Genomic DNA, 25,687 nt, shown 5'->3' with positions numbered 1-25,687 from the left:
AATGAGAGGTTACACAAATCGACGATAGAAAGCAAGTTTAAGAAGAAAATGCAAACTTGTTTTCCTTGGTCATTATTCTGCTGGATGGTGGATGAAGCAGATGCTCCAGAGCCTCCACTGTAGGTACTTTTAACAGTGCAGGTGCTACACAAAATTTCCCTCTGGTTTCTCCACATGGACAAAGAGTTGGTTTTGCAAACAGCACAGCATGGTTTTACAACAGCAGCTTGGTAATGTTTCCTTTACAAGGGTTTGGTAAAGTTAAGTTGTTTTTTGTTTCTTTGAGAATGTGATCACAGCCAAAATTCTACAATAAATGTCAATTTCAAAGAAATACGGTCGCAAATACATATCTTTAATTTTGAAAACAATGAATAATGGTTCCTGTATATTTTACAAAAAAAAAAAAAAAAATTAAAACTAAAATAAGTCAACAAATCCGTCAAGAAAAAATGTTCAACTGGATTTCACGTCATTAAAAAAAAAAAAAAAAAAAAAAAAGCATGTTTGTTGCATTAGATTTTTCAAGAACCACAATGACACAGGACTGCACTTTAAACTTTTTAATCCGCGCAAACCCTTACCAATTCTTTCTGTTTATTGGCTACACATCATACAAACTGGGAATGTATCAAGTATAGTCTATGAAAGTGCAAATGACAATGCAATGTTAATGGTCATGTTTCCTCAAAAAAAAAAAAGAAAAAGATAAAATACCAACACCATAAAAGTTGTGTGTGGGGGGTGGGGTGTAAAAACTGGTCATTACTACACAAGATGATTTAATCAAATATCAAATTTGTAAAAACTGGCCATCACTTTCAGTTAAAGTTTTCTGGAAAAAAGAACAGAGAAACAAACAAACCTAAATACACCAACTATAATCACCAAATCTACATCTAGTCTTTCTTTTGCCCTTATATCATAATGTCAATAAAAGACACCTCTCTAGGGCCACAGACCTTTCTAATTGTACAGTCATAAAAGACAATCAAAACATGGCAACCTGTTCAGTGTAATACAAAATGTGAGGCTGTTGTCAACATGAACCAAAAACTATTCAATCTGAAAAAAGAAACATACTTTTTGGCAAGTGAATATAGAAATTGAATTTTTAGCAATTCGTGAATATGTAAGGTTGATTGTATTTTGATTGACACAGCAAACACTAGCAAAATCAGGCAACGTGTATATAAATAAGAAAAAGTACAAACAAGGCACACTGATTAGCACAGTAAATGAAAGAAAAAAAGGGGGAAAAAATCTCTTCCCCACATCTAAAACCTTCCAGCAATTATGTATCAGTAATATAAATATTCTGGTTTAAATACATTTTAAGATCTATCAACAGTGTTGGAGTTACATTTTAAAGACATTGCTTTTGTTTTACAAACTCAGCGATGATGTGATAACCGATAGCATGCCACAGACGCTGTCCGTAAATCTTAAATTGTATTTAACCTAGAAAATTCCTTGAAAAGCCTCTTGGTTACTGCACAGTACGTTTTGTCAGTGAGAGATGTGATTGGCCTTCTGCAAAGGTTTGATAATTCATAAACAGATGATTAATTTGGACTCGTATACCGTACATAAAATAAGAGACAAAATAACTGTTTTTGTTGTTAAAGAGAATGACTTTCTATGTAATATGACATACATAGTTCGGCACACAAACGCACTGTTGTTATCTCTCTATTGCTTCAGAAGACCTGTGAAGTGTCTTTATGCATTATTCATGAGGCCAGATGAAATACACAACACAGGATAATCAGAGGTATTGTGTGTAGTAGTCACAATAGATAAGGTAATAAATGCCCTCACATTTTCAGGAGTGTAAATTTACATGAAGTGTAACCTTTTGGAAGCAAACATGGTCTTCTGCAGGAAGAAGAACAGTTTGAAGATTTCAAAACACTCCTTATTTTTAACATGAAATGTGTATTGTGCAATCTGCACTTGCATTAAATGTGACAAATTAAACAAAAAGAACATTACTGTTTTTAAATAAAGCAATAAATTGGCATTGCTAAATAGGAGTACTGCAGAATTAAAAACAAAACAGGTCTTAACGGTGGCTTCACACTGTTTTACTGTCACTGTAAGAGCCAAGAAACATTGGATTGATGCTTTCATGTATTTTCTTCTGCACGTAAACATTCCTTTTTCTTTTCAGAAAGATACAACGATGTCAAAAATTCATCCATTTAATTTCCATTCATTTGAACTTAAAAGAATGACTTTCCAATCTAATACAGATGGAGCTTTCTCTCATGGCACCCACAGCAAGATTTCTAGAAATGGCCAAAGTGGCCTTGTTCAGCTTGAAACTAAAACCTTGTAATCCTTTAACCAAGTGGATCTTCCAATGAAAATGACACACTTCCCTGTGATGATGCATGTTCATTTCTCCAATCATTTAGCTTGCATAAACCCCGCCTCTTTCTTACAATCGACTGCAATCAACACAGCACTGGATATAACCAAGTCGCCACCTAACATTTTTTTCTTTTCTAAACATCCATTTCACTCAGATGTACACCACAATATGGAATAAAATACCTGCCGCTACTTCCATTTCGATGTGAGTTTAATACTTTGCAACATTCACTTATAACCGTGTTCTTATGTGCACAGAAATGGTTCTTACACAAAATTTCCTACTGATTATTCTCAACAGGTAGGCATGTAAATTTGCTCTTACTGTCTTTCTAATGTTAAGGAATCCAGAGTATTCTACATAAACGTCCCTAAAGTTAGCAATTAGCATAATTAGTGCCCTAACCATCTCCATATAATTGCTTTTAAATACAAAATAAAGACCTTTTATATAGACCTAACAACACATTTTTATGCAGAACCTATTGCAGATCTAAAATGTGTGTCATTTTTCTAATGCTAAATTATTTTTGGATCACTCAACTGTTCAAATTTCCAATTCCATATGAACTTTTCGGCTTAAACCATTTCATGTCCCTAAGGCCACAAGGACTGATCTTTACATACATACATAAAGTTTTAGTTGGTTCTAGATATTATGTTTAATGTAGACAAAAATCGTAGTGCTAAGATATTAATGAATTATGATTTCTGTGCAAAAACATTCATACACACACAAATATGGTTGGTGAATGAGACCCACGCTTCTCTCATCTGCTTTCACAATTTCTTGTTTTTTTCACCAGACGCAGTGCAACACACAACCAAGACCAGTCACGTCTAACCCCAATGCACCTGGTTCACTCTTCTCCATTTCTGAACAAGCAATTCTGCTTTTATTTAGTGTTTTGGCACGATAAGAGCACTCAGTTGGTAAACATAATCACACTTTTTCCTCACACTAGGTGCACTTCTTCCTCCCACTCTGAGGAGTGGTCGGTTACCTGTGGATCCTGATCAGTACTGCTCTTTGGACAAACTGCGCTAGTGACATCTACACTGCCGCCCGAAACCTCCAAATCTGGCTCTGCTTTAGGAGGTTGTGCATCATCCACACATTCTAGCTCCAAAAGCTGCGATGGCAACACGTCTGCGCTCTCTTTCATTAGCGATAGGGAACCCTGCTCAGGACTCCCCACCTCATTCTCCTCGTCCTGGGCTTTGGCAGATTGTCCCTCGTCAAAAAGGGGTAGCTCGGGACTGGCATCTGAGGTGGCTGAGGGAATCAGTGCAATGCTCTGTGGATTCATATCGTGGAACCAGGCCATAATGTTGCCAAGCAGATTGGCATTGGTGGAAGGGTCCAGGCAGTCTGGGTCACTAGGGGTGAAGGCGTTACCCAAGGCATCAGGGTAGGAACTCATATTAAAGGGTGTATAGTGGCTGGTAATGTTGCCCAGTCTCATAAGGCTGTCTCCCAGCTCCAGAAGCTCAGAGCTGCTCATGGAAGCTCGGGGGGGATCTGTAGTATGGGGCGCAGAATCCAGTCTAGAGGGCAGAGAGGAACCACTGGCACCTACAGAGGCATCGTTACTGAGCACATCCTGAGGCTCGGGGTCCAAGGCCAGCCCGGACTCCTGTAGGGACAGCTGAATAGCCAACAAAATATTGGGGTCATCTTCATCCAGAGACCCAAGTGCCTGAGGGATAAAAAGGTTCAAATTCTCAATATATGCTCTTTGACTCATTTTTGAGCTACTATATCATTCAAATGTGTGGGGTCAGTAAGATTTTTTTAAAGAAATTATTACTTTTATTCAGCAAGGATGCATTTAAAAAATGACATCAAGACATGTCACTATGTTACTAAGGATTTCTATTTCAAATAAATGCTACTTTTTTAAACCTTCAGTTTATCAAATAATTCTGAAAAAAAAAATGCATCACAGTTTCCACAAAAATATTAGGCAGCACAACTGTTTTTAACAATGATAAGAAATGTTTCAGCATGCTAGAATGATTTCTGGAGGATCATGTGACACTAAAGACCGAAGTAATGATTACTGAAAATTCAGCTTTGCCTTCACAGGAATAAGATACATTTTAAAACATATTCAAATAGAAAACAATTATTTAAATTGTAGTAAAATTTCACAATACTGTCTTACCGTGCTTTTGATCAAATGAATGTGGCACTAGTGAGACTTTTTCTCAAAAACATTCAAAAAATCCTACCAACCCCCAAAATTTCAATGGCAGTGTATGTTTTTAAATGTTGTCTCATGTTTAATTTGCATATATAATATTTTCTGGTTTATGAAAATGTATGAAATATTTTGTTTAATTTAGCAATTTCGTTGACTAAATTTAGTTGCCATTTTATAGTAAATTTGACAAAAATGAAAATATGAAATAGTAACTAAATAATTTTATTCAAAATAAAAAAATATGACCAAAACAAATAATTGTGGAAAAACCTGCATCAGGTTTAGGCCTGCAAAACGATTAATCACAATTAATCACATTCGAAATAAAAGTTTCTGCTTAAATCCTATACGTGTGTACTGTGTATATGTATTATGTATATATAAATACACATACATACATGTATATATTAAGGAAAATGTTAAATTTATATATAAAATATTTCTATTTATATATAATATAAATTATATACAATTATAAATATATACATCAAATATTTTTTAAATATATACATATATGTGTGTGTATTTATATATACATAAATATACACAGTACACACGTATATAGTATTTAAACATAAAATTTTATTTTGAATGCGATCAATTGTTTAATTGAGAAAATCTTTAGATATAAACAGCATATTCACCGTGGAGATCCCATGCCTGTGTGTATTGCCTCCCTCATGTGTTTCTGTAGACACAAATTAGACATACAGAAATGTCAAACTCTGTAACACCAACATAAAGCAGCTCTTTCAGTTATGTCTATCCTAACTTTATGTGGGGTCACTGTCTCTGTCAGGAGCTTTACCTAAAGTGCTGTCACTGGAGTCATGTGGTTCAGGGGTGTTACTGCGGAGGCTGTGCAGTCTGAGAAGGTCTCCTCTACGCCTCTGCCTGTGTCTCCGTCTGTACTGGAAATCTGAGTATTCCTGCAGTAATCATCAACCTCAGTTTAATTACAAAAATACATGATTTTTGTCAAGGAGCAGTAATTAAGTGATGGACAGATCCATAAAAAAACGGACAGACTCTCACAAGAATACTGATTAACTTCAATATTACAAGCAGTGAATAAAAGAGTTAATGAAATGATTATTAACAGTATCTTGCATCTCTAATCCTTAATACTAATATGGATTAAAATAAAATACAGTGACCCTACAATATATTTGGACACTCAAGTCACACTTAAAATTAATTTCTTGTAATTATATAACAAAATGTCTAACCACAGTTTTATTTTAAAACACTTTTCAAGCAAAACACTCCACAAAAATAAGTTTTTTTAAATTGTTTTATAATAATAATAATAATAATAAAAATCGTAACTACTTGCATTTGGACCAGTCAGACACATAATTTTTCATTTGATTTAACAAATCAGTTATTCATTAGATTAACAAATGATCACAGACCCCTCTAAACATACTATGTGCCAGGATGTCTGCTAACGACTCCAGACCCCTGGTTACCATGGCAACCACGACACCTCAGCCAGACCAGATAACTTTTACGACCCAAAAGTACCGAGCCGAACCGAGCCGTACCATGCAGTGGAAAAGCGCCATGTGGAGAGGATCTTCCTCCTACTAAGTTCTCTCTGAAACATACTGCTATAAAAATTTATTTTTTTCTAATTAATTCATAGAAAATCCTTTCTTTGAATGAACACACATATACTTCAGGTCATTGTGTATGTTGTTACTGTTCTTGTACATTGTCTTTTTGTCTTGCATACTGTTTTATGCATGCTTGTGACAGAACTTCATGTAATTTTACCTATATGTAATCTTACCATGTATAGTATCTTTGAATTCGTCTTCTGATGATTTAAATGAGAGTGTATATTATATGTTGGTACATAAGCAATATATAAGTATTCTAAGAATCTTGAAGATTCTTCTCTTGAACCCCTACTCGAGTTCCATTTTGCAAATTGCCATGCTTTCACACAAAAGGTTGTAAACTCTTCATTAGTTCCAACCTCCCGCTTGGGATTTCAGCCTTTCTCATTGGACAAGCCCATCCTGAGAGGCGTGAACCTTCTTAGACCTTAAAGGCCTCACCTCAGTGACCCGCCTTCAGTCTGCATTTCTTTTAGATCCTAAGGGGATGAGGAGGATGAGCTAGAATTCCCTTGAACCCGCCAAGTCTGCACCAGGCCCCCGTGCCTTGACTTTCCATTCACCAAAGATCTTAGGAGCTCAGCTTACATCTCTCTTAGTTTTTTTCACTTTCCCCTGGGAAGAAACTCCCAATCACCATCGAGTCAGGACATCTTTGGAATTCATCACTCTTCAAAACCGGAACAACATGATCGCGACTCCTACCCCACCGAACCTCCAAACCATCAAGACATTGCATCCAGACGCGCATTCCAGGCCAAGGAAATGCAAGTCTTATACATTTAACTAAACAAAACAGGTTTAGTATAAGCTATAGACCCCGTTATAAACGGCGCTGATGGTTTTACTCGGGTGGTTAACTGACTCTTTTCATAGCTTCATTCTCTGGTTTTCCTGATGGTATCATCCATCTCATTTGCCCTTTCCCTTATATGAGTGATTGTATGTATGTTTGTTTGTTACACTAGTTTGCGTTAGTGTTTAGTTAATAAAACTCTTGTGCACAAATTACATGAGTTTCTGATTCTGCCTTAAAAAACTAATTTCCCTTTACGATTCTGATTTTGCTACATGCTCTAATGCATTAATTATGAAAGTATGAAAGTATTTTCTGTGGCCACGAAAATATCCTTTCTTAGAGTTTATATGAAATTTTTGCTAAATGTTCGCTGGACGAACAGATTAGTTGATGGCAATTTAATTCTGCTACAGTTACTACTGGCAGCTCATATAAATAATTGTAATTAATCATAATTAATTGTAATTATTTATATACATTTCCCTTTTGAGCTTAATTAACTACATACTTTAAGTATTTGGATATTTTCTGGATTTTCTGTAACGCTTTAGTTCAAATGTAGTAGTATATGGTTAATACAATGAACTACACTGGTGGCTCAAGACTGACAACCTGATTCATTTTTTTTAAAAGTCACTGAAAAAAAAACAGTTTAGAAGGCTGATGTTAGTTTTGAGAAAATATGTTTAGCACCATTTTTTGCAGATTACTCTTAGTTTAACATGTAATTATCTGTTGCAATAGAATTCATACTTTTTAAGAATGATTGAGTGTCCAAATCCTTTTTGAGGCCACTGTATTTAGGCATTAAAAATTAAGAAAAAATATATATATTAAAAAGCTAATATTAAAATAATTTTGTAATTGTTAGAAAGACTGAATGCAGAGGCAAACTGAATGTATGACAAAGCAACCTACAACAGTGTCCACATTTCAAGAACGGTGAAGTTGACCACAGGACAGGAATTCTGGTTTATTTAAGCATTTAGGCTGAGTAACGGCATAGTCCTTTATCTGGAATATTCCAGGAGATGACCAGCTTTAACAGCTAAACACCAGATTACATTTATTTTTACAGCATCATATATTACGTCATACTGGACATATGAATGACTATAAAATTGATGCTGCACCAAATTTTGTGATGTAAGAATTGTTAACTAAAGAATGTTTTGTTATTTTGTCTTCAGCAGTACCTGCGGCTGGCCTCCTGCATTGTAACTGCTCTCTCGCTGTGCATTTGATCCCCGTACTGGGTGATTCCTCACCATCTTTGGACACAGAATGAGATTCAGTGACTGCTACTACTTTACAACAACACACAACTCTCCTACATTATTACAAGGACATCGCAGAGAGTCAGAGGGCATTAACAGTCTATTGAGCTACAGCTCTGGCTGGGTGAGCTTTGCAATAGCAGAGGTAAGTTAAAACAAAAAAAATGTAAACACAGGAGCAGTAATGCAGTAATACCTCAGGAGAGGCAAATCCCAGATACTCCCAATCCCACGTCCCACCAGCAAAACTGCAAAAGAGGAAAAAAGTACTGTGGCTGAAGGGTTTTATTTCTGTTAGTATAATATATTTTGAACATGGTACCAAAGTAATATTAAAGTATTATAATACCATCATAGCATTCTTCAATGAGATGCAACTTGACCATACAATAAGTTGTTTTTTAATTTTTTTTTTTTTATAAAAACAAATACTTTACTATAGCACTAATACTATTTAATATACCATTTAATGATAGCAATATATTTATTTTATTTAATACTTATGGATGTATTAATTTATTTGCTGTCAAACATTAAACCACAGCTCATATTTCAGCAGAAAACTGCAGGGAGATCTTACAGTTTCTCTTTTGTTGACAACAGAGAAAAAAAATTATCGTTTGTATCATTGATGGTATTACCATGGTACAAAAAATGCTACAGTAGTACCATGGCACAGTGATGTATTAGATGGTAATACTATGATACTTGCCATGGTACTGAAATTCATGGTTTTGTTTTTATATGGTGCATATTGAAAATGTATACTATTATTCAGTACTAGTACACTAGCAAAAATGGTATAAATAGCAGCACAAGGATTTACCTGCGGCGGGGAGCCTCGGGAGAATCATTTGGGGCGACACCTCGAGCCACAGAGGCCAAGAACTCTCGTCTCTTCTGCTGCACCAGATACGTGGCACTGATGATCTTATGGCGAGGGGTGCGGAGGTAAGGCCTGTTCACCTTCTGAGCAAGGTCTTCGGTGACCATCTCTAAATCAGTCTGTGTATGTTGGAGAAAGATTAAACACATCAGCATATTGTGCAAGAAAAGATTCAATGGAAACAAATCACACTGCGTTGGTTCTCTTAAGTGGTGAATAGATATCAATCTCACTACCTGCATAAGTTCAAATATTTCTTTCTTTGTGCTTTTGGGCTCCAAGAAGAAACTATACGGATAAGAGCACTTAAGGATGCGTCTGGTCTTGAGAAGTTCATGCACACCATCCTCAATGAAAGTGGTGTCAGGTGGGGCCTCTTCCCCTTGAAGAAACAGAAATATTGACATTTTTACATATTTATATTATTTAAAATACACCAGTTTTCAAGAACATGCTATATCACACTTAAAACTAAAGTCATGTACAATAGTAAATGTAAATTATGTTCCACTCACTTCCAATGAAAGCTTTGCTTAGTTGCTCCATCTTTTCTTTGGCTGTTTTCAGGAGTCGTTCTTCTAACTAATTTAAAAGAAGCACCTTTGATGAATGGCTGTCAGCAAATAGTGAGGCAATCACTCAACTGGAACGTTTTGAAGACATTCATTACATAAATATTCCTACCTGGTAACTGTGTTCATGATTCTTGTATCGTGTGTAATAATGCATAAAACAGTCAAGTTCCTGAAAACTCTTGTGCTTGTTTTCTGCCTGCAAGGACACAATCATAAAAGCAAGAGTAACTTCATGATGGAAATTCAAGCTCATGAGAACATGCAAACTCGGAACAAAAGCACAGAACCTGTTTTGTTACTTTTTACACATGAGAAATATGAGCCTGGAAAGTAATTGTGAAGTGCTGAGCCTTTTCTTCACTAGCACCATTCATTGTAGTGCACAAACAAATCACAAAAGATCCAAGTAAATGCATTTCTTGACTGGCTGCCATGTGTGTGTAAACTTATTTTAGGAGTGAGTACCTCCACAGTCATCTCCTTGGACTGTTCCTCCACCTGTTGGATGACCTCGTAGCGCGTGCAGCGATAATATCCTCCGGTAGAGGAGCTGTGTTTCTTCCATTCCTCAAGACAAATCCAGCAGAAATCATACTTGCACTGCAAAGAGATCCAGATGAGAAAAGAGAGCAAACCAGAACTTATCAAATACATATGCAAGCACTAAGGAGCTATAAAGTTGATTTAGAAGTTGTTTTGAATTATACAATCAATTCCAACTGCTCTCATACATTCCAACTGTGTTCCCTTCCTTTTTACCAATAACATAAACCAGCAAGAAATTCCAATCGGCATGCATATTACTAATCAACGAAAAGAGTGTACGACCATGGAGCAGGTGGTACAAGACCCTTTATATTTATATAGCCACCTAGGCATGAGTGAGCATTCAACATTTGTTTTTGTGAGCGTGTGACATTGCCTTTCCTCCACGTGCTGCTGGTGCGAATAGCTTCCCCTTCCCCCTGCCCTGTGCCTGTCACTCAAAGCCTTAGTTAAGCCTTCGTTAAGAAAAGAAGAGTGAGGTTATGGCCTCCACCCTGCCTTTGTTCAAACACCTGCCTCTGACGTCAAAGGGTCGCTTTGAATCACACATGCATCTTGTGTCAGGGTCAAACACATACAAACACACTCATATAAAGTCTGTAAGAGATTTTATAATGGCGGCTTCACATTATATTGTACATTATGGAACAAATAGTATGTAAATGCTCACTTAATGCCTGCACACGTGGACAAGCATATTATGACAGGAGTACAACAGCATCTCAAAAAGCATCAGTTGAATCTTTTCACTCTGTTGAGTTTCCTTTAGGATAGAATTAAAATGCTCTAAAAAATTGCCAAATTTGATCATTGGAAAAAACATTTTTTGAATTTATTTTACTAATTATATTTTCCTTTAATTTGATTGGACAAGCAGTTTTCTAACAGTGCTGATATTTCTTATAACATTACTATTTCTTATAAATAAGATAGCTGGTCATATTGTGTTTAAAATGCAATTTACTTAACATTAATTGAGAAATTGTATTAAAATATATCGCTATCTTGCTGCTGTACTGAATAACACAAAACTACAAGTAAAATCTATTTATAAAAATATTTAGATCTTTATTATACTTTATTTCCTTTCAATTAATTGATTAAATTGATGTTTTTAACATTAATGGATGGCATGCTTGGTTTTTTATGGTTAAAAACAAAGTCCCTCAGAGGGTAAAAATGTTCCTGGAGCTAAATATTGGTCCTTAATAAATGTGCCATACATATGTGATTAACAACTTCTTCACAGATTGAATACATTTTCCGACATTTGACCTCATTAGTCCACAAAGTATCAGCTGATAATCATCAGACAGTCACAATTTAGTGGGCAGACATTTGAATGACTGTCTTTTTTGTCCACATACGCAATTCTGTACTGACCTTTGCGCACTGCATGTGATTGCAGCCTTCATTTTTCTGGATGGGGGATTTGCAGTTGGCACAAGGTTTAGAGTTGGTGAGTAGCCACAGGCAGTTGGCAGCATCTTCATAGGCTTCACTCACACCAGCCACTGTTCAGAGACAGAGAGGAGCTCAATATTAAAAGCTATAGCAGCAAGTTGTATATCTTGAACATCCATGAAATAAAGGTACAGGTGAAGGTGCATATATTAAGTAAAGGTGCAGACTGAAAAGTCTGGAGCTCCTACATTCTTCAGGCTTCATTTCAGACACTTTCTGCAGCCACATCTTCCATGTCTCACAGTCACAAGGTTCATGAGCATCACCAAGACACTCCCTGAGAAGAAGCCCGAGAGATAAACATGAATAGTGCTTTGATGGGATTTTCCAGGATGAACGTTAAGATGGCGATCTCATGAACCTCTCGGGTACATGATTGTGCCAGATTATCCCATCATAATCAAAAGAAACAATATATTATATTTTAACAAAAATAGTCATTTTTAGGGCTGTTAAGGTTTTGGGGAAAAAGTACAGCATTATATTATGCATTATATTATGCATTCATTAAATTGCTTTTATTTACTTTTAAAGTATTTTGTTTATATATATATATATATATATATATATATATATATATATATATATATATATATATATATATATATATACATATACACACACACATATACACACACACATACATCAGGCACATGAAATAGAAGGAAAATATGACCAAGCCCCAAGCAACGCCTAAAATATATTTTAGCACATTAAAAGATATATCTTATATTGTAATAATACATACTATTGTCATTTAATATCTATTAGCATTTAATAATCATGTTAAGAATATAATATATTATATAATAAAGTACTATAATATATTATAGTAAAGTATATAGAATTGTTATTATTATTAAAGTGCATGCCAAAAGTTTGGAAACGTAACAAATATTAATGATTTTGAAATAAATATCTTCTACTAATCAAGGCTGAATTTATTTGATCAAAATAAAGTTAAAAATCAGTTTTAATTCTTCATCATTACTCCAGTTTTCAGTGTCACATGATCTTTTAGAAATCACTACAATTTATTTGTCTCTCAAGAAATATTTTTGATTATTATCAATGTTGAATGAAATTTTTGCTGCTTCATATTTTGTGTGAAAATGGTGATACACTTTATTTTTGATAAATATAAAGTTTAATAAACAGCATTTATTTGCATTAATCAAATATATTAATTAAATTTGTTAATGCATTTATTAAATAAAAAATAATTTTAAATGCTTTCACTCACTTTTTATCACTTTCATAAAATTATTAATTTCTCTCTCTTTTTTTAAATCTTATACAAATGTTTGAGTGGTATCATTGTTTCCACAAAAATATTAAGCAGCAAAACTGTTTTTAACATTTCTAATAATGAGAAATGTTTCTTGAGCAGCAAATCTGTATATTAGAATGATTTCTAAAGGATTATGTGACACTGAAACTTCTCTTTGTAAACAACAACAGATTTATTAATGTTTCAAAAGATGAATGTTGAGTTCCCAAATGCAAATTAAAGCATCTCAAACCAAGCGCAGCTAGCACTAACAGTGAATCGAAACTAAAAACATAACTGTAAAGGCCCGTTCACACCAAGGACTATTAAGATAACTATAAAGATATAGTTCTGTCAAAACACTGACAGCCAATCAGAATCCATCATGCTATAACAAGCTCGGAATTTAAAGCGGCAGACAGGCATGCACTTAGAATAAACAGATGATATTGTTTGCTGGTGTGGATGCTAATATCTTTGACTTTTTAGTTATCTTTATAGTTTTCCTTCTTGGTGTGAACGGGCCTTTACAGCAGACATGTAGCATGTCAGACTACAGCCTATTATATAATTACATCACAACCATTGTGAATTTTATGACAGCACTAGCAATCTCAAATTCTCACCCCCATTCATAAAAAGTCACCAGGTCGAGTAACACTTCAGCGCTGATTCTACTATTATTTGAACACTTTGAACTGTCCTGCAGATGGCACCGCGAGCTCGTGCAGCGCTCTCAGGACCATTCCGTCCATGATGTTTCAGAAAACAATCTTTTTGCAGTTTATTTAGGAAACAACTTATAGGGTTAGTTCACCCAAAAATGAAAATTAGGCTGCGTTTTACTCACCCCGAGGCATCCTAGGTGTATATGACTTTCATCTTTTAGATGAATCCAGTCGGAGTTATATTAAAAATTGTCTTTGATCTTTCAAGCTCTGTCATTGCAGTCAGCAGGTGTTGCATTGCTTCAGTCCAAAAGATTTTATATAAAAAGCGCCCATCCATAAAAAAAAAAAAAGTCTCACACAGCTCCAGGGGGTGAACAAAGGCCTCCTGTAGTGAATCGATGTGTTTTTGTAAAAAAAAATATATCATTATATTTCATACGTAATTCCCTTGGAACTCGCATCGAGTCACTACAGGAGGCCTTTGTTCACCCCCTGGAGCCATGTGAGACTTTTATTTTATGGATGTACGCTTTTTATTTAACTTCTTTTGGACTGAAGCAATGCATCACCCACTGAGTGGCATGATTGAGCTTGAAAGATCAAAGACAATTTTTAAAATAACTCTGACTGGATTCGTCTGAAAGATGAAAGTCATATACACCTAGGATGCCTCGGGGGTGAGTAAAACGCAGCCTAATTTTCATTTATGGATGAACTAACCCTTTAAGGCCATTTGCGTGTATTTCAATCATCATACATGCATCATATATTTTATTATATATATATATATATATATATATATATATATATATATATATATATATATATAATATATATATATATATATACACACACACACACACACATATATATCTTAAATTATTTTGTTTTTAAGTGTTTACTGCATTTTGCAGAAATAAATTATTGTATTACAGTAATGAGAATCAAATCAACAAAAAGAATAATAGGAACTTAAAATTTCTAAAAAATGCAAAGACATATTATAGTAATGCAAGGGAAAAAGAAGAAATGTGTTCAACTGATATTAAAATACTGTCAAAACTTAAAAAAAAAAAAAAAAACCTCACAGGGATCTTTAAAAATATGTTTATAAGCTATTTTTTTTAGTACTAATACGTATAGTTTAGAGGTTTTGAGATGTACTTTTTAGCTTTTGTACCGTACGATACCACCCCAGACACAGCTTTGCACCTTTTCTTCTGAGAGTGTAAATAAAGGAAACAGCTGGTTAACATACCAGCAGAAGAGATGGCCTTTGCCACAGTCTACAGCGGGGGCTTTAAGCAAGGGGAAGCTCAGAGGGTCAGAGGCTCCAGGGCCTGGTCTAGTCAGTCGTACGGCTCTTTCACATCTGGCTATGGGGCACCAGTGAATGGCAGGGTTATTATCCACAAAAGCCTGGTGAGGGAAAAGAAATGTGTTTAACCTTCCTCTTTGTTTTGGATGACGTAAATGACCCAATATCCAAAACCGATTTTAATCTATAAATCATCCAAATCAAATCGACGTGATATTTACCCAACAATCAAACATTTGACTTCTGAGCATGTGTATTTACAAAAGCTTTTTTTGCTCAAACAAACACTGGCATAAACTCAACCAACAGCAGGATGCTGTCAGCATTTGATTCAAAGCCAACGTCAGACAGTCTATGATAAGAAAAATAAAATGGCAGCTTTGAAATGGTTTCTGGTGCTTTGTGAGCTGCAATTGTACCTTTATGTCAAACTGCAGATAGCGCTTATCCATCTCTCTGGAGACAACACTTTCAATGACCTCCACAGGAACCAGCTGGAAGCAGTCGTAAGCAGGGCAAAAGATGTTATGTGCTTCCCCTTCTTGTATCTTCAGATTCAAAAACCTGACATCCAGACAAACAGTGTTCAAAGACTGTGAATACATGGATCATAAACAACCTGCCATATAGTGTTTTTATATACAAAATATTCATTTTATCCACAGATTTAAAAAATACCATCTTTGATGCAAAAAAAAAGGGTTTTCTTTGAGGGAAAGAACTACTCATCACCGCATTGCACGTTTATAATTATTATGTTTATAAAATATTCCAGCACATACACTACCACTTAACAGTTTAGAGTTTTTGCAATTTCTTATGCTTACCAAGGCCACATTCATTTGATAAAAAAACAGTAATATTTGTGAAATATTGTTATAGTTGAAAACAACTTTTCTAGATGCTATTTTAATATTTTAAATGTAATTTATTCTGGTGATAGCAACGTTGAATTTTCAGCATCATTACTCCAGTCTTCAGTGTCACATGGTCCTTCAGAAATCATTCTAATATGCTGAATTTGCACTCAAGAAACATTTCTGAAAACAGGTTGTGCTACAAAAGATTTTGCAGAAAGCAAAATATATTTTGTTCAGGATTTTTTGCTGATTAAAAAGCTGACAACATCCATGTTTATTTAATTTTGAATGTAATCAAATTGATGAATTAATGTATGTATTTAAAAAAAATCTTACTGACAACAAACTTGGTAGTTTAAGTAGTTATCTGTAATCAATGCATTATTAAGAAAATATCTTATATGATCAGATCTTGAGCATTAAACAAAACTTATATTTCATTCCTTACCCTTCCCAGCATGCCCTGCAGAACTCGTGCCCACATGACATATCCACAGGGTCCTCAAACACAGATATGCTGCACATGCAAATCCCACACTACATGGGCATAAGAAACATTGAACAGACTGTCAATATTCTTTTCAGTTTTTGTGCACTGAATGATAAAGAATGTGGATCATAACGTCATGCATGGCGATTAATCTAACCAGGGCAAGGCCATCAGTAGGAGACAGGCTGATCTCATCAGGGGAGGAGACAGAGGAGCGAGTTGTTCTCGGGGTTCTAGGAGAAGGCAGAGTGTCCCAAGCATTGTAGCCACTTGGTGGGGGAGTTGGCATCTGAACACCGGAGCGCTGGCAGCAGTCCTCCGCATTAGACATCCAGTCTTCTAGGAGTTTTTCCCTGTCCCAGTCTGCTCAGCAAAACGTACAGACATAAATATGTTCCTCTAACACAGTGTTTCTCAACATTACCAAAAAAGTGTGTACAGACAAGTTGCTTGGAACTGGAATCTGGTCGTATAGCGCCTGTTTAGGACATGCAACAGTTGCCATTTATATAATATTCCAAGAGAATTCCGCATTTAGCCATTTTACTTTTCAAAAATACTGAATCCACCTTTCATCTCTGAATGTTAAATGTGAAATTGGTGCCAAATGCTTCAGTAAAGCTTAAGCATGGAATGTTCTTGTGTGCCCAGTAATGAAGACGAGCCAAACCCTTTTGCTTGTAATATCTTGAAGAATGAAGGCTCCTGGATATTGGCCAAAAATGGCATATTTCTTTAATTGATCAAATGGATCAGCTGGCACAGTGACAGCCCTTTGCGATATATTACCTTTTCATCTCTAATGTTTTACAAATACGTACTGCAGCAAAACTATGGTAAAGGGATCAGATGATACTTATACATACAGCACATACTCCAAAGTATTTGAGCACAGTAAGACTATTAAGTCAGAGGCTTTTTATTTGTGTTCACAAAATCTTAAAGATTTTACCTAACTACCTCAGGGTTCACTTGTGATGCCAATTATTGTAAAAAAAAATATATATATATATATTGTAGCATATAAACCCAGTAATATCATTGGCTGAGTGAAATTGTTTGCTGCAGTAAATTCATACCATGAGCTCGTAGCAGGGCCTCAGCCGTGAAGAGAGGAGCCTGCAGCATATCCGCCGTCTCCACTATCAACATGTCTTTCAACCGACGCAGGTCTTGCAGATTCAATCCTTCATATGGCTGGAGAGAAAAAGAAGAGAGAATGACAAGTTTGGGAGAGAGAGGGCTAAAGATGAAAAGTGTAATGGAAAGAGGGTGTAAGAGGAGAAGTGATGGAAAGAGAACTAATAAAGCTTTTCCTTTTAAGATTCTATATTGCTCAGCCTGTCTGGAGCAGCAAAACGAAGCAATCATGAGTCTGCTGCTGGCAGTTGGGTCTATCCTCTTTCAACTGGTGCCCTATCCTTTGACAGTACGTTACCAAGTTATGATTTATCTTGAGCTCACTTCCTCAGCACACAGCTATGACTAATGAAATAACGGTTAGTTAGTTTCTCCGTTTGTAGGCCTGCAAACTTCTGCCTATGTTATATTTTGGGCTATAAATTGATTAACAAATTTAACAAGAAAAAATATAACAATATATTTAAGTAAATTACAAGATATGCTATTACATAAATTGCAAATAACTGTATAAATCACTATTTGTTGAGAAAACCTTGCACAGGAAGATATATTATTTATACATTAATATATTTTAAATACAGTATATATATATATATATATATATATATATATATATATATATATATATATATATATATATATATATATATATATATATATATATATATGAATATATATACAAATATATTTGTAGCAACAGCCAAAAATACATTGTATGGGTCAAAATTATCCATTTTTCTTTTATGCCAAAAATCATTATGATATTAAGTAAAGATCATGTTCCATTAAGATATTTTGTAAATTTACTACTGTAAATATATTAAAACATAATTTTTTAGTAGTAATATACATTGCTAAGAATTTAATTTGGACAACTTTAAAGGCAATTTTCTCAATATTTAGATCTGCACCCTCAGATTTCAGATTTTCAAATAGCTGTATCTCTGCCAAATATTCTATCCTATCCTAACAAACAATACATCAATGGAAAGCTTATTTATTCAGTTTCAGATTATGTTTAAATCTCAATTTCGAAAAATTGACCCTTATGACTGGTTTTGTGGTCCAGCTTCACATATATGAATGGTACTGTTATATGTATATAAAATGAAAACTGTAATACACCTTTTTTTCAGTAATCTCTTCTTTGAAATGAAATTCTTTTGTAACATTATAAATGTATTTCCTGTCCCCTTGGAGCAATATAATGCATCTCTGCTGAATAAAAATGTTATTTCTTTCTTTCAAAAAAAAAAAAAAAATGAAGAGTTTAGATGCAAAAGCCTCTAAGTGCCGTCTGTAAATTTCTTACAAAATTACCATTTCTCATCATTTGAAATTACTGAACCTACACATAGACAAAAATGCTAATTTTAGAAGAATATTTCAAACAGCACTTAGAGGCACTGTATGTTGTTTATACACTGTATGTTATTTATATATATATAAATAATCTTATTGATCCTAAACTTACTAATGTATAAAAAATAAATGCTAAAACATCTAAATTCAGAAACCAGTTTTTAACACAGCCATACCTCTCGTCGGTCAAGAGCAGCATACTCTGCTTCTATCTCCTGAGCTCCAGCATCCTGAGAAAAAACCATCTGAGACTCCAGACTGAGCGCCAGCTCCTTGTGATGCCGTTTCTCCGCACAGTCACAAGGCGTCTCCCTGTCCTCATTCTCCACGAACAAATCTGCATTGTTCTTCACTAACAACTGTAAAACACAAGACTAACCCTTAGTTAGTGGCTTCACTGAGTAATCAATCCTAGAGTCCTACTGTGAAACCAGAAGAGTAATCTTGCATGGTCATGGAGTTGGCCACATACTAAACAGTCTAACAGAGCTGAATCTGAACTGAGGCTTTGCATTAAATCAACTGAAAATACAATTAATACATACTCAAGGCCTGAACTACATAAGAAAAAAAACAATCTTGTTACCTCAACACAGTTCTTCATGCCAGCCGCTGCCGCGTAGTGCAGGCAGGTGCTCTTTTTGTTGTCAGTGGCATTGACATTGGCTCTCTCATACTCGCCCTGGTCCAGCTTGGCTCCGGTCCACTGCAGGATCATCTGGAGGCACTCAGCCCGCTTCTGTTCATCCTCCTGGGGGCGGCTGATCCGCGGCTGCAGCGCCCCCTCACTCAGCAGGATCTGCGGGCCCATGCACAGCAGGTGCAACGCAGTCTCATTGTGAACGTTGCACTTGTTGGGGTTGCCATCTTTGGAAAAAAGGAAAGACCTGCAAGAAAGGAACTCGACTGTAAATCAGAATTACATTTAAGAATACAAATTACAACAGCAAAACATAAACAGTAAATACAAAAAATAAACCTGCAGCTTAACAGTGTAGGTTTTTTACATATCCATTTTGTGCAAATCATTTTGATTCAGACTTGATTCTTTAATGAATCATTTAGACTGATCTGTATACAGCTTCATCTTGTTCATTGAAAACAATAGGCTAAAAAGAACAAATCATTTAAAAATCAGCCATCACTATAGCTTATACAAACTACACAAAAGTAGCATCTCCTGAAATCAGTTGATCATAATTAAAAAGAATTATATGAACTATAGACCATTTCAGGGATTAAGATTTTATTAGATCTCCTGACTTTTTAAGGCCTGAAAAACTAAGGCAGGCACATACAAATGTAACTTGAATGTGTGAGGCTTCCAGTTATTTTAGCTGTACAAAAACAGTCCAATATATGGCTTGATATTGCAAACGGGTATTTGTTATCATTCTATTTTAATATATTATTATAACTATGTATTATCTTTATTTAATTTATAATCATAAACACACTGGTTTGTTGCAAAAATCCGGAAGAAAAACAAAAACAAATTTTTACCATTTACCGCACTGTTATTCTTCTATTAATTTACCAACAATAGCAAAGGAATCAGAAGTACATTCACAGGAAATAGCTGATATCTGCGTTGTACAATGAGTTGAATAGAATGACATCCTGTTGTCAACACTGGTTGATTGTGTATGCTCAGAGCCTTAAGGGTGCCAAGCAATGAAAAGGAGTTTTGCACCATAACTGTTAACACTTTGCAGGTTACTCCATGTTGTATTGCCCAATCAGTATCCATGACCAGAAGTGTCTTATATATCGATTTTATAAGCCTCTATAAAACACCCCAGGTAGTATTTAAAGACGACCTTCGTCTTCTTCTCAGAGTTATTGCTTCAAGCAATAAAGAAGAGCTAGTGGTGGCATCTACCATCTCAAAATTTCATAACAGAGTGCATTAGGATCATAACAATATTAACAATGAAACTGTCATGATGACATCGGTGCCCTCAGTGTCTCCCTGCCTGGAGGTAATTAAGAAGACTAATATCATTTCAGGCGATTAATTGTGGGAGCTTCAAAGTAATTGATAAAAGGTTTCAAATACACCATAGAATGGACTCAGAGAATTGTACAACCTTGTAAGCTTTAAGAGTGAATTTAGTGATTGCATTCAGCAGGCTTTAATGCCTTTTAGTGGAAATGACTCAGCGAGTTGTTCTGGGAAGTCTGTGATGTGAATCTGGCAATCTGAGTTTATTAGTTGCTGCAACAGAAAACAACAGCTCTAACTCCCAGTATTAGAGCTGTACCTGGGAGGCCAGAAAGACTGGTTGAACTACCACGAAATTGACACGGACACCTGTTAACTACGCGACTGTTAAATCTACTGAGTTGCAACAATAGAACATTAGTCCAACAATGCTGTAACGACATCATGAAATGCAAAGCCAAGCATTTGAGGTGGAATGACACCAACATCCAAGGATAATGTGTAGACAAACAGGCAAAAGACATCTTGTGCTTTGTTCTGCTGTATGCTAGCTAATTTAAGTGTGATCATTATAAAAACAAGACCACACAAAGGGTACACATACGTTAGGCCAGATGCCAGAGGATGTGGCATTTGGCCTCAAAAATTCTGGGTGTAGTCTAGACTGACAGGCTGTTTAAGTCCAGTTACAAAATACAGAACTCTTGTATTAGCTTTTAAATACATAACTACTTCAAACTGGCCGTTACACTTTGGGTGGTGGTTCTAGCTAGGATGTTTGTAGTTTTGTCAACATCTTTGTTTTCAGCTAGGACACATGTAGAATAGCATTTTTTGACCTTGCAACCTTTAATTTAACTGGCTGCTTTTAAGCAACTTCGAGGTAAAGTCTGCCTGGAAACAACCCTCTGTGCTGCACAAACTTTCAGTTCAAGCATATTTTTTGTGGTATGGTCTGTAAATCTGCATATAAACAGTACAGTAGAACACTTTACATGTAGGTCACTTTTAAATGTCAACCAGATGCTCTTTTTCTGTCCATTACACTAGAATAAGCTGCAATGTGGGCTAGAAATTATGGGCAGAGGTAGAGATATAACAAACTATACAGATCAACTTATATTCTGCCTTTTACAATAAACTGGATGCATCAGAATGAGAAGCAATCAGGCTGTGAAATCATTGAGGTTACTAGTAATGTGCTCCAACATGCTGTAAAATGAAAAGAGGAACGTGAAAAGGAAAGAGGAGGGACAGAGAGTCCTCAGTAGCCAGCTGTCCTAGATAGTAATTACCAACCATTTTCTCAGAGGGGTGCATTAACTTCACTAAGTCAGAGTTGGCTTTATGGCTGCAAGTGGTCTTGACTCAAATACCAAGCAATGGAATTCAACAGCCATGCAAAAATAACCTTGCATCGCACAAAAACACCTCGGGCTCCACATAAGCCTCCCATTCCATGCATATTTGCTTTAGGTCCTGTCTGTTAGGGGCCAACATGAGAAAGAATAAAGTGTTTTTGTTCTCTCTGAAGCAACAAACCTCTACAAATGTTGCTGTGCTTTTTGGATTTTCCCATTACATCGATAAAAGTCTAACAATTATACCTTTCATTGTCAGGATACATATTAAAATGAAATGTGTTCATATGTTTTGCCATGACACATACAGTAGGTTCCTACCTGATGAGGCGTGTCATGGCATGGCGTGAGGCGTAGTGCAGGGGTGTGTTGTGTTGATAGGGCTCCCCATAAGATGCGTTGGGCTCCAGAGCCTCTTTAAATTGGGGATTGCTCTCATAAAGCTGGCAAGCCAGGACTTCGTCTCCACTGATAAGTGCTTTACGAAACTTGGTGGCGGTATTCCCCATGGCAGGAATGTAGTGGGAGCCGCAGAGCGGCCCACATTAAGTTTTCAGCACTCAGCCAGCGTGAGAGTGGATGGGCCGCATACCACAAGTCCTGTAAACACATTAACACGATCACATTGTCTGGAATCTGTTATTCACTGTTACATCACGGAATGTAAAATCAATGTGGAAAATCAACAGCACCATATTGCAATCTTTATTTAAAAATTTTACACCAGAATATCAGGTTTTGCTCCTAATGTGATATATAATCTCTACACCCATCACTAGTCCATTACCTTCACCTCAAAGCTTGACTCAAAAATAGTGTTAGGCTTAGACCTGAAGTGTAAAGTTACCACAAGCATTTTCAAATGGAAAAGCTAAATATCTTGCACAAAAATAAGACAGATCAGATCCATCAATAATATTTCTGGACTCTGAACCTAATCTATAAAGTCTGAACATTTCTTGACAGGTGACACAGTTGATCAATGAAATCGACTGCTGGGTTTGCACTTGTTTACACATTTCTGTGAACTCAACCAACAGATGGCTTAGTTGGGACCATTGAAACAGTCCAACGAGACTTAGGATTGTATGAAAGTCTTGAGGAGCATTTTTTAAAAATGTAACTTTTGAGTTTTTAAAAAGCTGTGTCATATGCAAGACACTGCAAAAGATGCCAAGCATGATTGCAATGGTCAAATACGTCCATCTAGCATATGTTGACATAGAAGAACAGTGGAAAAGCAACACAAACATGTAAACAGTAAATAATTATATAGTTCAGATTTGAATATATAACTCATACGCAGCTACTGTGCGAAAAATAAACAAGCTACTATTCAACTCGCATAAATATCTTATGGAAATCCCTAGCGTAACAAAACCAGTCTGATTCACAAAATGCTAATTTGCATATGACCACATTGTGCAAATAACAATCTGATCTTATCGTTACCCTTTTTTTCTAAACATTTACATCAGATAAAATGGCTGTGCCTCTTTTTGATAAAAAAAAAAGTATGAGTACACTGAAAAAGAAACCTTTTTAAAAGGTTACATGACCTGAGGGATCTACAACGTTTTATCAGCAAAACAATCCAGTATGCATGCTCTAATAAATCAGCTCGAGAGGGTTGTGGGAGAGTAGAGGGCGGCAGCAGGTGCACTGATCGGGCACGAGTGAGTGGGAGCTGGGCGTTCGACCCGGTTTTTTAGGTCATTCCGTCTGCTCTGTTGTTCTTTTCCACGTCATTTAACTTCTCACTAGCATTCAACAAAAATGTCTGTGGAGATACATCAGAAACAAAGCACATTTTAGAACTCAGAAGGATCTTTATAAACACACTTTGGGCTTGTGGTCAAACGGCTCATTTTCAGGTGGGACGTCTGAGAATGCAGAACAGATGAATTAAGAGCAGCACTTGGCAGGCACACAAAGAGAGGGAAACGTGTCTGTTCCACAAGCTTCCCCCACACTAGAGCTCAATCATTAAACATACTGTGTGTCCATTAACTCCATTTGCATTTATTTTACAGACAGTGGGCTACTTTCAAACAATGCAGGCCTTTTTCAAACAATACTGCCGTTTTCACTTTTAACAATGTCTGAAACTCCAGGCTAATTTATTGCCATGGCTGACAAGAACAGCATGCAGTAACCTGACATTTAAAGTTACAGTACCAAACCTTTACTATTATTATTTTTGGAAGACAAAATGAAACATGTAAAGGACTGACAGTCTCAGAGAATATTCACCTTCATTGCACGGTTACGCTTTATATCAGATGGCTTTAACTACTATGTATACACTTATCATAGTATACATACATGTTGGTTCATGGTTATTACATTTAAAGGACTCTCATTAAATTAACATTTGTAGTTACACTTAACCGTAATCCCAAAACTGTAACCCTTAATCTTAACCCTATCCTTACTCCTAAAAGCAATCCATACCTCAGACTTGTGGGGATTTTCCAGAACAACAAGTAGTTACAAACCAAAATCCATACTCTAGTAGTATGTATATAATGTTAGTAGACAGTAGTTAAGTGTGACCCACTGCATATTTACCAAAAGCGAATGGTGACATGTCTAACATGCTGTAAAACATCTACTTTTGTGTTCTTCAGAAGAAAGAAAGTCATGCGGGTTTGCAACAGCGTGAGGGCGAGTAAACGATGACACAATCTTCTCTTTGAGAGAACTACCCCTTTAACAATAAACAAAAAGTCAACATGGTGACAAGCTAAACTCATTAAACACATTACACACGTTGTTTACAGATTACGTAATGGTTTCGAAAAAGAGCAGCTACTTATAATATACTAACAGACACAAAGAATTGAGTTTTTCAAGGATGTGCTGACAGCTAATCTGCATCATCAGTTCAGTTCATCAAAACCGGTCTTTGACTGACAGACCCCTTGCATTAAAGCCATCTACCAACAAACGCATGTCTGATAAAGCAGAGCTGTAATTTATCCTGGTCAAGCGGAGATTTCGACACCGAGGCGTGTTGACATGAGCGATCAACACACAAACATTCACACACGTACCTCATCACTGATTTGGACGTGTCCATGAATCGTACATCAAATGACCACAACAAGCGGCTTGTCAAAAGCTTAGATCAACATTGTTATCGGACGGCAGACCTTCGATCATGTCAGAGATTTTGTAAAAAGAAATGATAAAGAACTGTATAATTATAGGGGTGGTGCTCGTGCCTGTGTTTGCTGGTCATGCTCTCATTTCATAGGACAAGAATCTGCGTCTCCTTCGCGGTGTTAACGATAGATGAAGGACAGAGTCTAAGAGCCACTCACTGCCACCTACAGAGAAGTATGAAGCACAGGATAATATTATCTTATATCAAGCGTAGACATAATGTCTATGATATCAAGGTCCACTCAGTATCTTGTACATTTGAAAACGTCATCATATACACTTACATGAGTCATATCAGTAGCGTTATAAATAATTTAATTTTATTACTTTTTTTAAAAAATAAA

At 35.9% G+C, this 25,687-nt stretch overlaps 1 protein-coding gene across 3 annotated transcripts; it reads right to left on the bottom strand.

Moving 5' to 3' along the window:
* Positions 1 to 548: 548 nt before the first annotated feature.
* On the bottom strand, positions 549 to 25,465 carry ankib1a (ankyrin repeat and IBR domain containing 1a). 3 transcript variants are annotated; one of them, XM_042746072.1, is made up of 22 exons: positions 25,232 to 25,464; positions 23,735 to 23,955; positions 22,497 to 22,775; positions 19,456 to 19,756; positions 19,046 to 19,228; positions 17,444 to 17,561; positions 16,522 to 16,727; positions 16,323 to 16,411; positions 15,434 to 15,578; positions 14,955 to 15,115; positions 11,944 to 12,032; positions 11,675 to 11,805; positions 10,211 to 10,345; positions 9,855 to 9,941; positions 9,686 to 9,752; positions 9,407 to 9,552; positions 9,111 to 9,289; positions 8,481 to 8,532; positions 8,204 to 8,278; positions 5,392 to 5,512; positions 5,228 to 5,271; positions 549 to 4,076 (listed from the first exon to the last, which is right to left on the bottom strand). In XM_042746072.1, the coding sequence occupies exons 3-22, from the start codon at positions 22,682 to 22,684 to the stop codon at positions 3,333 to 3,335; spliced, it is 3,261 nt and encodes a 1,086-aa protein (XP_042602006.1). In that variant the 5' UTR covers positions 22,685 to 22,775; positions 23,735 to 23,955; positions 25,232 to 25,464; the 3' UTR covers positions 549 to 3,332. The 3 variants fall into 3 exon arrangements, with proteins under 3 accessions (XP_042602006.1, XP_042602005.1, XP_042602007.1); XM_042746071.1 differs by lacking the exon at positions 23,735 to 23,955; XM_042746073.1 differs by lacking the exons at positions 8,204 to 8,278; positions 23,735 to 23,955 and having other exon boundaries at positions 25,232 to 25,465.
* Positions 25,466 to 25,687: the final 222 nt, after the last annotated feature.

This window comes from Cyprinus carpio, chromosome B19 (genome assembly GCF_018340385.1).
Source record: "Cyprinus carpio isolate SPL01 chromosome B19, ASM1834038v1, whole genome shotgun sequence".
Classification (NCBI taxonomy): domain Eukaryota; kingdom Metazoa; phylum Chordata; class Actinopteri; order Cypriniformes; family Cyprinidae; genus Cyprinus; species Cyprinus carpio.
Note: the sequence above shows the minus strand (reverse complement) of the source record. Positions and strands in the feature narration are given on the sequence as shown.